Source organism: Caloenas nicobarica, chromosome 21, assembly GCF_036013445.1.
Source record: "Caloenas nicobarica isolate bCalNic1 chromosome 21, bCalNic1.hap1, whole genome shotgun sequence".
NCBI classification, from domain to species: Eukaryota; Metazoa; Chordata; class Aves; order Columbiformes; family Columbidae; genus Caloenas; species Caloenas nicobarica.
The window spans coordinates 3926451-3938022 of record NC_088265.1 but is presented as its reverse complement, the minus strand read 5'-3'; the positions used below and the strand labels follow the sequence as shown (position 1 = coordinate 3938022).

The following is an 11572-nucleotide window of genomic DNA, read 5'->3' as shown; positions in this document are numbered from 1 at the left end:
ACTTTTTTATCATCTGAAGCAGCTTCGACAAAATGCCCCTCTAAGTTTTTCTTTCTCAAGTCACACTTCCTTCCACTGAGCGGTAACTTCTCAAATTTGAAGGTAGAATCTTAAAAGACAGAGAAATATCACTTTGCTACAAAATTCCTACGCCCGGTATTTCTCACTACGTGGTTTGCGAACTGCACAGTGTGAATGACACGAAAGCGTTGCTGGCAACATGAACGTCCTTCTCTCTGCTGCTGCACGTCCCGTGTGCCCACATTGCAGAAGTCATCCAATGTCGACCTCCCAGTTTCTTACACCAAGTCTAAAAGCACATTGTTTGCGGTAATAAAAGTAAAATAAGGGATAAAAGTAAAATAAGCGATGTGGCTCCGTCTTACCTCGCACCATAGAGCTGCCGCCCGCCTGCTGGTAGAGAACTTGTCGAGTGCCAGCACAGTTTAACCACCTGCTTTGTGAAAAGTCTGTCAAATCAGTCAAAGCTCAAGTGTCTTTCGTGTGTTGGGTTACACAAATGTGGAAGTTGAGCAACTTCACTTTTATTAAAAAAAAAAAAACACCAACAAAACAGGAAACTATGAAAGACACCTGCATTCTCAGAGACTGTTGAGTTTTTAAAAAATGTCAGCTGCAGTTACATTACTTTAAAGTAATGTTCTTCCCTCTAAAGAACATTTTATTTGATGAACTGTTGTATTGAAAACTCTGTTTAACTAACTTCACTGAAAATAAGTATTTCCCTACTGTAGTACCAATCCATATAAAAGCCCCGGTCTGCTTACTTATTTACTAAATAAATTGCTTCCCAACACAGAAAGGATGAGACTACACACAGGGAGGTGCTCTGCTCAGCTGGGACATTGAGATACAACAAAATCCTTCAGGGAAGAAGTTTGATATAAAATGAGAGTGAAAAGGCTTATACTGTGTATTATCATAACACATACAAAACTATTTTCCTTGTTACACAAAAAAGAAAAAGCAGCAAGCAACTGTTTTTATCCCCCCTATGAAAATCCAGAAAAACACACCCTCTAGAATAAACTTCTCCATTTCACCCTTTTAAATTTCATACTGGTGAGTTCAGTTGAAGCCAAGTTCTCCAGCAGCTCTTGATAGGTTTCCTGCCAGCTACACCCTCTTTTCCACAGAGCAGCAAAATGCTTTTCTCACTATTTGAAGCTTTGTTAAGGAAGTATTTTTTTTCAGTTCATTTTTAAAATGAGGATATTCCTTCCACGTACTTCCAAGTACTTGATCAGCTCTCATTGTGATTGTTCCCAATTACAGTAGGTATCTGTAGGTCATTATCACACAGAATTCTAAACCAAAACCTGATCATTTTATTGGCACCAGAATTTTTCCCTGCGAAGTCCTGTATCTTATCTCTGGACTTGTCCATGACCAAACAAGGAACTGAACTGAATCGCACGTACATGGTTGCAAATAATTCCCCACTATAAATTAACTGTAGCGGTTTATGTGACCACTCCAGCTACTTCGAACACAAAAAGGAAATTACTGTTGCTAGTGAAAGACAGCAGAGCAGTCAGTTTGTTTGTTTGTTTAATGACACTTTAGAATCATACAGTTTCCAACACTAGGTAAAAAGACATATTGGTAGAATCAGACGCGGTCACACCGCTGCCTGTGCGGTCTTCGACAACGCCTTCAGGTCCAAAATGCACTTTGCAATACTCTCCTTCTGCTGCAAAAGAAAGGAAATAAACTTTCAGATGGAAGACTCATGAAAGGCATTTAAACAAGGAACATGCACATTCTAATGCATTTCAGATACTCCTTTTTAGACCCACAAAATGAGTTACGGATATAATTATGGCTCATGAAGTCAGAGATTCAAATCTAAACAATGACCTCGTTAAAGCACGTGCATGCAGTGCGAGCGACATGATTTCCTTTTTGTTCTCAGCTTCATTCCTTCAAAGAAAGGCCATCTAGAGCCCAGCTGCAGGTCTGAAGCTGCCATGGTGTCACGTAGAGTATTTTACAAGTGAATTCCCTGACCTGTTATCACAAGCTCAGCTCTATGCTGCAAGAAAAAACACTACACACAATTCTGGCTCAAATCACCAGCAACGCAAGCACCTGGTACCCAGTAACTGGGCTCGTTAGCTCTTACTCAGCAGTAGGAACACGTTGCAGCCACATTTGGAAGTCACCCAAAGATGATCCAGCATCTTCTGGTTTAAACCAGAATCACTGGACGGCACGTGTTTGTACAGACTAAATTGTAAAGCAGATTAAAAAACCCCAAGTACCTGTTGAGGTGTGATGCTCTGAATGACATTTTTCTCCACCCACTGAATCATGTAGTCTTGTTCTTTCTGACGCTTTAAATTCTGCATGGCCACCTGATAGTCCAGCCTTTTCTTCACTTCATTGTACACCGTCAGTAATCTCTCCCGATAATTTGTTTCCAGCAACATAGCAATATTGTTCTAGACACAGAAGATGAAATTGAAAGGTTAGCGTTTAGCAAGAATAAAAAACAGCAGCAGAAGAGCAAATTCACTGGGTCAGGTGGTGGGACTGGCCCTGTCTGCAACACACAGTGGGTAAATGGTTTATTACTCATTTGCAATCTAAGAGGCACCCGGAGTGTGTAGTGGGGACTGCAGAAGCGAGCAGTAGAGCTGGAGCTGCGTACCCGCTTAGCGTCGAAGAGGTACTTGCGGCCTTCGACCCTCCACTGCTCCTTCTTCTCCTCCTCGATGGCAGTCTCAAGACCTTTAATAGCCTCGGTTTTCACAGCTAAAGCTTTAGCCATTTTCTCCTGAAAGAAGAAGTAAAAGAGGTGCTTCAGCACAGAAGTAAAATACAAGCATAACAAGCGACCTGTAATGAACTTGTGAAATTCTGCATCGAGATTTGAGAACTGTCTGCATAAAGTGGATGGCGCCAGGGCTGAGGTTAAAGGATGGCAAAACAGAAGAATTGGAGTTCACAATCAATTGTACTTTAAAAAAAAGAATCATTCACACCGGATGTTTTACTTTTGAAGATTTATGTAACGAAACCTATGTTTAGGTCTTATATTGGTAATTTAAGCAACATTCCGAGATACCACACTCAGATTTTTATGAGATGGAACTCTATTAAATATTTAAGCAGATCACTTAAAATAGTTATTAACTACTACAAAGTTAGATTATGTTTGTTGGGGTTTTTTTTACCTCGTTAAGTTTGTCAGCAAAAGCTGCTACATCAGCCCCGTACTTTTTTATGCCATAAATGATGACTGATAATATGCAAGCAGCTGCAACCGTCTCATGGTTAATTACATAGATTTCCTTAGAAAGAAGATACAGCAGGAGTCCAGTTCCCAACATGTAAGGCCCTGAAGAAAAAACAAAGCAGCATTACTTGTACAAAGCATCAAGAGGCTCAAGTCAAACATCTAAAAGGTTTAAGGCTCACTAGATAAGGACGTGTTCTCTTCTACCACAAGAAAAAGTAGAAACCAAATGCTACCAAGGGGAAGGGACCATGAGGGCACTCAGCAAAAGGGGAATAAACCTCACGCCTCGCATGCGACCTGCTCATTTGGAAATAAGCAAAAAATCTCTGTTTAAAGGTTTTGAGGGTTGGCAGGCAGATATATCTTCCTGTAAGATCACAGTCACGATGTTCTTCTGGCATTTTTTTAAACCACAGATGCCCAGCTATAGAGCCAGGAAGTGCTGCACTGGCATCTCCTTCTGCATTTACAAAAATAGTTTTCCCTAATATTTTACCTTTTCGGCAGACAGAAAGTGGGGGGCAGAAGTCAATTAGCATAACTAAACACACTTTTTTTTTTTTTTAACAGAAGTATATATTAACCTGTAACTCCTGTTTTAGGGTAAAGAAACTGGAAAAACTCCTCAGGGATCAAACCATGACGAACTTCTCCTCCCTTCTCAGGCAGAGGTGGCAAAGGAGCCAAACGCTGCTGAGTCATGTGCAGCGGTCGTGTGACGTGCAACACACTAAAAATAACGAGAAAGCTTCCATTAATCTTTTTTTTAAAAAAAAAATAACCCTCAGATGAGACTGGAACACACTTTGAAATAGACACACTCATTGACACGCCTCCTGTGGGGAAGTGGGTGGGACTCCGTAACCTCCAGAGGTTCCTTCCCAATATAACTGCTTTCTAAGCCCACAATATCACAGAATGTCAGGGACTGGAAGGGACCTCGAAAGCTCATCCAGTGCAATCCCCCCGCCGGAGCAGGAACACCCAGATGAGGTTACACAGGAAGGTGTCCAGGCGGGTTGGAATGTCTGCAGAGAAGGAAACTCCACAACCTCCCTGGGCAGCCTGGGCCAGGCTCTGGCACCCTCATCGGGAACAAGTTTCTTCTCATATTTAAGCAGAACCTCCTGTGTTCCAGTTTGCAACCATTGCCCCATGTCCTATCACTGGCTGTCACCGAGAAGAGCCTGGCTCCATCCTCCTGACACTCCCCCTTTCCATATTGATCCCCATGAATGGGGTCACCCCTCAGTCTCCTCCAGCTCCAGAGCCCCAGCTCCTCAGCCTTTCCTCACACGGGAGATGCTCCACTCCCTTCAGCATCTTCGTGGCTGCGCTGGACTCTCCAGCAGTTCCCTGTCCTTCTAGAACTGAGGGGCCAGAACTGGACACAATATTCCAGATGTGGTCTCGCTAGGGCAGAGCAGAGGGGCAGGAGAACCTCTCTGACCTACTGACCACCCCCTTCTAATCCCCGCCAGGTCCCATTGCCCTTCCTGGCCACAAGGGCCCAGTGCTGGCTCATGGTCACCCTGCTGTCCCCAGGACCCCCAGAAGGGTAAAAACAAAGCCCCGGAATTAACGTTATTTACACACAAGAGCAGGTGTGTCCCTGAGGCCCCCCTCAGTACTCACCCCACGGTGGCGGGAGGCGCCGAGTTCCTCAGCGCGGCCGGGGCTGAGGGGAGAGGGGCAGAGAGCGCGTCAGTGCAGAGCTCGGCCACGCCACCCCCCCACCCCCCCACGGAGACAACGCGCCCCCGGACTCACCAGCGCGGAGAACGAGGCGGGATAACATGTCGAACGGGACAGGGCCGCTAACGGCGCGACCGCCCTACGTCCCTGTGACCGCCGGGCCGCCCCCGCACCAAGATGGCGGCGGAGAAGCTCTCGCGAGAGGGGCGGGGCGGGAAGGAACTCTCGCGAGAGGCGGCGGGGCGGGAACTCTCGCGAGAGGCGGCGGCGGCGGCGGGAGCACGTTGAGGGGACACACGCCGGTTCGTTCCGCTCCCGCCGCCATGGAGGAGCCGCCGCCCGAGCAGCCCCCGCCGGCCCCCGAGCCCCCGGCGGGCGGGGAGGAGGACGCGGATGCGGCCGGGCCCGAGTGGAACATCCCGCCCAACGCGCCCGCCTGCATGGAGCGGCACTTGGAGGGCGCGCACTACCGCGCAGGTCGCGGGGGGGCAAAGGGAGCGGGGCGGGATGGGGTGTGGGGGGGTCGGCCTGCCCGGTCCCTCGGGCTCTCACCGGGCTTGTCCGCTCGGCTCCTCTCCCGCAGACGGGGCCCTGCTGCTGGGCGCCTCGGGGCTGAACGGGCGCTGCTGGACCGGTTCCCTTTGGGTGTTCGCCGACCCCCGCCGTGCCCCCAGCGAGGGGTTCTGCACCGCCGGCGTCCAGACCGAGGCGGGGGTCGCCGACCTGCGCTGGGTGGCGGACAGGGGCATCCTGGTAGCCTCCGACTCAGGTAAGTGATGGGGATCCCCCCTTCCGGCTCTTTTCTCCGAGGTGGGTGCCCCCCCCAGGGGCATCCTGGTGGCCCCCGACTCCAGTAGGTGACAGGGATTCCCCCCTAGTTCCCCTCTCCGACAGTGGGTGCCCCCCGACTCCAATAAGTGACAAGGATCCCCCCCCACGGGTCCTGTCTCTGAGGTGGGTGCCCCCCCAGGGGCATCCTGGTGGCCCCTGAGTCCAGTAAGTGACAGGGATCCCCCCTGAGTCCTCTCTCCGAGGTGAGTGCCCCCCCAAGGGCCTCCTGGTGGCCCCCGACTCCAGTAGGTGACAGGGATTCCCCCCTAGTTCCCCTCTCTGACAGTGGGTGCCCCCCGACTCCAATAAGTGACAAGGATCCCCCTGCACGGGTCCTGTCTCTGAGGTGGGTGCCCCCCCAGGGGCATCCTGGTGGCCCCTGAGTCCAGTAAGTGACAGGGATCCCCCCTGAGTCCTCTCTCCGAGGTGGGTGCCCCCCCAAGGGCCTCCTGGTGGCCCCCGACTCCAGTAGGTGACAGGGATTCCCCCCTAGTTCCCCTCTCTGACAGTGGGTGCCCCCCGACTCCAATAAGTGACAAGGATCCCCCCCCACGGGTCCTGTCTCTGAGGTGGGTGCCCCCCCAGGGGCATCCTGGTGGCCCCTGACTCCAATAAGTGACAGGGATCCCCCCCCGGTCCCCTCTCTGACATGGGTGTCCCCCCCCAGGGGCATCCTGGTGGCCCCTGACTCCAGTAAGTGACAGGGATCCCGCCCTGGGTCTCCTCTCCGAGCTGGGTGCCCCCCCAGCTGAGGTGGGTGCCCCCCTCACTTCCCTCCAGGTGCCGTGGAGCTGTGGGAGCTGGAGGAGAACGAGACCCTCATCGTCAACAAGTTCTGTAAATACGAGCACGATGACATTGTGATGGCGGTGGCTGTCCTGGAGGGCAGCACCCAGGCCGTCAGCGGTGGCAGGGACTTCTGGTGAGTGTTCCCAGCCCGGCTGCCCCGCGCTGGGGCTGGCACTTGGTGCTGAGTGCTGGTTCTTGTCCACAGCGTGAAGGTTTGGGACCTGCCGCAGCAGATGGTGCTGCATTCCTACAGAGGTGAGTGCCGCGCTTGGTCCTACAGCATCCCTGGTGAGCTCCTGTCTGCCAAACCACACCTGGGGCTCCGATCTAACATTTGCCAGTCTGTGGAGTTTCTGGCACAGCCTTATTTCTTTGCCTATTGTTCATTTCTCCCCTTAACATGAATGCTATATGGCTTAGTTTGCCTTGCATCTCTAGGTGTATTTTAGAGTATTTCTTCTGTACTGAAGTCTTTAGTCCACCTGCACGTGACCTTGTGATCTCCCAACTTGTATGTCTTTTGAGCAACCGCTCACTGGAGGTGCCAACCGCTGGAGATATGGCATTGCTATCTCCAGCCACAGCAGAGGCCGTACTTCGTTTGATCCTTTCCCCTTTGGAATTGACCTCTTGTCTGGAGAGTCTTCTTCAAGCTTTTGCAGGTCACAGCGACTTGCCTGCAGTGCCTCTGGTTGGATTTGGCAGCTCATCAGTTTGGTGGGAAGCAGTTGCCTGTTGCTGAGCAGATGTTAACGCTATATCCGGGCATAAATTATTCTTTATTATACTGCTGTGCCTTCAGAGGTCCCTGGGAATATGCAGCAAAGCTGGATACGATCTTTGAGGCTCTTTATCCCTTTGTGCTTTTGGTAGCTCACTCCGATGTGGTGACGTGTGTGGCTTCCTGTCCTGGTAAGGACACTGTGTTCCTGTCCTGTGCTGAGGTAAAGCTCACTCTCTGTTTAAATCTACCCAATAAAAATGAAATTTACCTTTAGTTATTTACAGTTAAATGTACTTACTGAGCAACCACCTATGGTTTTACAAGCTGCATACCTGTGTTACTTAAATGTTCCAGTCTGATAAAGTTGCCAGGCAGCTTACAAAGCTGATTTCTACAGCTTTATATTAAAACATAAGAGCTCCTAGGGCTGGGGATGACTGAAGGAGCCAATTTGCAGTTAGTGGCTGCATTGTTTTAACACAAAGGAAGAGGTGGTGCGGGTTTGAATGTGGGTCGGTAGCAGTTCTGCAGTGAATCTGAGTTTATGCCTACCCCCCACCACAATGAAATGGTAAAACATTTCTTGTTCACTTTGGATTTATAGGACAACAGAACTTTACTCTGGGACACCAGATGCCCAAAACCAGCTACTCGAATTGGTACGTTTTTTGCTTGCAGTTATTGCTTGTGTATAAGTTTTTGTTGGAAAAAATAAATTATTTTATGCTTGACTTTACTATGTGTAACTTCAAATCTAGCGATCTGCCCATTGGGGCAGAAATGCCTGTTAAAACCTAAGGAAGTCTAACACTATCATAGAAGTACAACAAGCTTTTAAATATTTCTTCTAGTACAGTAGCAGTGCTAACTGAGATGGTGTAGAAATATCTTTGTACTGACTCTTTTTACGTTAATCCCAATGTATTTACTCACAGTTTGCAGTGCCTGTAATTACCTCCCTACCTCAGTCATGTGGCATCCACAGAAGAGTGACATCTTTGCTTTGGGTAAGAAGTGATCTTATTGATTTTCACCAGACAAATCAAGGTCTTCCTTTTCACATGACCATTTTGCTAATAGCCTCATTCTCCCTTCCTCTCTTGAAGGCAATGAAAGTGGAACAGTTGCACTAGTAGACACAAAGAACCCCGATTCTGCCCTCAGCTCCACTGTGCATGACCGAAGGATCACGGGGTTCGCGTTTTCTGCACATAGGTACAGTCTGATATACTGACATAGAATGTGTGACTACGTACACTTGAAAGCCTTATTTGTTTTTAGAGTAAAAACTGTGAGAGTACTAGTTTTGGTCTTTTTATCAAGAGCGATAGTAAAGAATAGAGTAAACGAAACAATGTCTCACTTTTGACAAGAAGTGTGTGAATGTCCAGAACACTTTTGCTGTGTTCAGGGTTATTGACCCACTCACTGTGGGGATTTTTCTAATTACAGTCACTTCTGCTTGAAGAAGGATTACTTGCTTTTTGAGACTAATAGGATGTTTTCACTGTGTTGTCAATGTGCTAAATGATGATGCAAACACTTTTGTAAGATTTGATGCCTCTTAGTTCACTGTACGTGGGCCAGGCTCACTAAGAAATGTGCTTTTCACAAGTTTATCCCCAAGTTTTCTGGTATTTAATTGTTCTAACCATGGTCTCATCTCTGTCTTCTAGCTCACCCTTACTGGCCACAATCAGTGAAGACTGTTCAGTAGCCATTCTTGACTCAGACCTGTCAGAGGTGTAAGTACACAATGTATTCATTATTGTGGCTGTTTGTCTTGTTGCCTTCTCGCCTTCTCATTAGGTTAATTATTTATCCATGGTGCTGAGCAGAAGATGAAAATGCTCCTTAAATAGGGGAGCATCATCCTAACAAACTAGCAGTTAGGAGCTGCACAAGCCCATAGTGATCGTGCTTTGTGGCTAATGAACTGTTCGTGTTTTCCAGGTTCAGAAACCGTTCTCATCGAGACTTTGTCCAAGGTTTATCGTGGTCTCCTTTGGACGATGCCTTGCTCACTACGGTGGGATGGGATCACCAGGTGTTACATCACACTATCCCCATACCAACTGGTGAAGCTTCTGGAGTCAACTGTGTAAACGAGTAGTTTTATAAACTCACGGTCCAAATTCCTTCCTGGCTTTACTTTTTCTGCTGAAGTCAAAGGTGTGTGTGAACTGGAGCGGGTATGGTTTGTTGTCTGCCTTGAAACTTGTGACCAAGACGGTTCCTGTAGTAATTTTGAGTTAGGCATAAATTAGTTACAAACCAAGCTTTACCCTCTCCTCAGGAGTTGGCTTCATCTGTGATAAGACTTCAGTATTTTACCCAGAAAAAAATTGACTTCAGGCACAGAGAAGACTTGGAGAGATAGGGAATTATGTATCATTTAAAAAAAAATACTCCATTTACTCCCTCAGTTCTCAAAACCATCCATAGAATTAATGCAATTAATGGAAACATTTCTGTGGGGAGGTTAAAAACACCCAGCTCTTGCCAGTTGGATGTGAGAGCCTCACCCTTGAGGGAAGTTCTTCACCGTGTAGATCAGTTCTTCCAACTGAATGGGAAGATGTGTTGTCATTTAAAGACCAGAAGGGTTGGTCTTCAGTATGTCCTAGTGCAGATCCTGTGGTGAGCGCTGCTTATGCGCTTCTGCTCCATCGGTGGGTATCAGATCCCAGTGCTCGGTGTGAGGAGCCTTTTGTGCTGTACGATAAGGATCCCAGTGTAGCCCTGTAATTAAACACCTCCGTGATTCCACCCAGCACATCCTGAAATACCAGTATCCGTGGTGTTCAACGTTGGCTCGCGGCTGAGCTCAGCTCTGAGGGGCTGTCGCTGTAACATGCTGAAAGCCAAGAGAAATTAGCAGTTGCTGGGCCATTTGACACCATGTTTCATCTCCTCTGTGCTGAAAACAACTTAAAGATAAGACCTGTGAACAAAAGTTTATATAAGGGAAAAACTGGACTAAGGACTTCAGTTTGCATTTGCCTGCTTCTATAAACAGAGTCTGCTTAGTGATAAATGAGACTCATTATGCACTTGTGATGAGTGACTTTCTGTGCTGGAGCCTGAGCTGACCAGGCATTCCTATAATCCTCAAAACAGACTCCCCAGGATCCTTAGCGGTGGGGTTTTTTTGGTAATATACCACATACTTTTCAAACTAAACTGTTCCCTTTAACATATTTAACTGAAAAAAAAAGAAAAATCATTGCTCTGCATGCATTGCCACTGCTCTAGACATGGCCTGGTCCGTCCTGATGTTTCCTAGACAGAATAAAGCAAGTCCTGACTAAAGAAACAAAAAAATAACTGTTGAAATGAATGCTACTCCTGGTTCTTTAGCATGATAGCAACACTAAAACTTACACCACTTCCAGTCAGCTTATTCCTGCATAAACATAGGTTTTAGTTGATGCAAATTATGTAGAGCCCACAATTAATTTTTAGGCAGATTAAGCTTTCCCAGGCTCTGTACTTTTCTCATACTCTTTTTAAACCTCATTTGCTGCTTTTTAAAATTTCCATGTCATACAGGTGTTTACAGAGCAAACTTTCCTGATCTAGAACAGTGTATGACAAGGAAAAGGTAAATGATGATAAAAACTGACAAGTTTCTCCAAAAGTACCCCTTGAACAACCAAAAAAGTTACCTGTTACGGGCCTCTGATGGTGTATGAAAACTGAAACAGGTGTTGTGCTGTTTGTAAAAAAGTTGTCTTGGAAAAAGTGGAAGACAGTTTTTAAATAAATCAGTTATCATTTGTAACCGCGTATAAGTTTCACTGGGCTGCTTCCGTAGTAATGAAGAGCCAGCTGAGATCATCCACACAGTTAAAATGAAATTGTGATTTCAGTCCCTGAAACTGTTCTTAAATAACTGTGCACCATATTAGCATTTAACGCTTGGCTACTATGATTCTTCAGCACTAGTCTAAGGCAGACTGTAGGTCTTGCTTGTTTTCAGGAAGCTTTTCAAAACTTGAAGCAGGGTTTCCATGGTGCTTAGTTAAAAATAAGTTTCAGATGCCAAGTATTAAACCACATCACGTTGCCACCCTGTGAGTAAAACGCAACAGTCCATGGCAAAAAGCATAATAGTCTAAGGTGAAGCCTATACAGGCAACAGGTCATTACTGATGTAGTAGTTCTATTTTTACAATTGCTTAAAGACTTAGTGTGGCAGCACAAAAAAAATTACAAATCTTTGGGTGAAGCTTTATGTTCTGCCACAGGAGGGCAGCAGCTGCCAG

At 47.1% G+C, this 11572-nt stretch overlaps 2 protein-coding genes across 2 annotated transcripts; one reads left to right on the top strand and one right to left on the bottom strand.

Annotated features, from left to right (window-relative positions):
- Positions 1–1555: 1555 nt before the first annotated feature.
- Positions 1556–5156, bottom strand: ATP5PB (ATP synthase peripheral stalk-membrane subunit b). The gene is made up of 7 exons (XM_065649515.1): positions 5036–5156; positions 4901–4943; positions 3850–3995; positions 3201–3364; positions 2675–2800; positions 2286–2465; positions 1556–1714 (listed from the first exon to the last, which is right to left on the bottom strand). Exons 1-7 carry the CDS (start codon positions 5061–5063, stop codon positions 1643–1645), a joined length of 759 nt encoding a protein of 252 aa, XP_065505587.1. The 5' UTR covers positions 5064–5156; the 3' UTR covers positions 1556–1642.
- A 74-nt stretch (positions 5157–5230) lies between these two features.
- On the top strand, positions 5231–11087 carry WDR77 (WD repeat domain 77). The gene is made up of 10 exons (XM_065649426.1): positions 5231–5437; positions 5544–5729; positions 6572–6713; positions 6786–6835; positions 7454–7524; positions 7909–7963; positions 8240–8311; positions 8411–8519; positions 8981–9049; positions 9258–11087. Exons 1-10 carry the CDS (start codon positions 5284–5286, stop codon positions 9415–9417), a joined length of 1068 nt encoding a protein of 355 aa, XP_065505498.1. The 5' UTR covers positions 5231–5283; the 3' UTR covers positions 9418–11087.
- Positions 11088–11572: the final 485 nt, after the last annotated feature.

What these genes read in the sequence shown, in the direction of transcription:
- ATP5PB (XM_065649515.1), bottom strand. Translation starts at nt 5,063, where the DNA reads ATGTTATCCCGCCTCGTTCTCCGCGCTG. An exon ending in GCGCCTCCCGCCACCGTGGG is followed by an intron (nt 3,996 to 4,900) that starts GTGAGTACTGAG and finishes CGTTATTTTTAG; the next exon opens with TGTGTTGCACGTCACACGAC. An exon ending in TTGCTGACAAACTTAACGAG is followed by an intron (nt 2,801 to 3,200) that starts GTAAAAAAAACC and finishes TTCTTCTTTCAG; the next exon opens with GAGAAAATGGCTAAAGCTTT.
- WDR77 (XM_065649426.1), top strand. Translation starts at nt 5,284, where the DNA reads ATGGAGGAGCCGCCGCCCGAGCAGCCCCCGCCGGCCCCCGAGCCCCCG. An exon ending in AGCGGTGGCAGGGACTTCTG is followed by an intron (nt 6,714 to 6,785) that starts GTGAGTGTTCCC and finishes TCTTGTCCACAG; the next exon opens with CGTGAAGGTTTGGGACCTGC. An exon ending in GGTGCTGCATTCCTACAGAG is followed by an intron (nt 6,836 to 7,453) that starts GTGAGTGCCGCG and finishes TGCTTTTGGTAG; the next exon opens with CTCACTCCGATGTGGTGACG.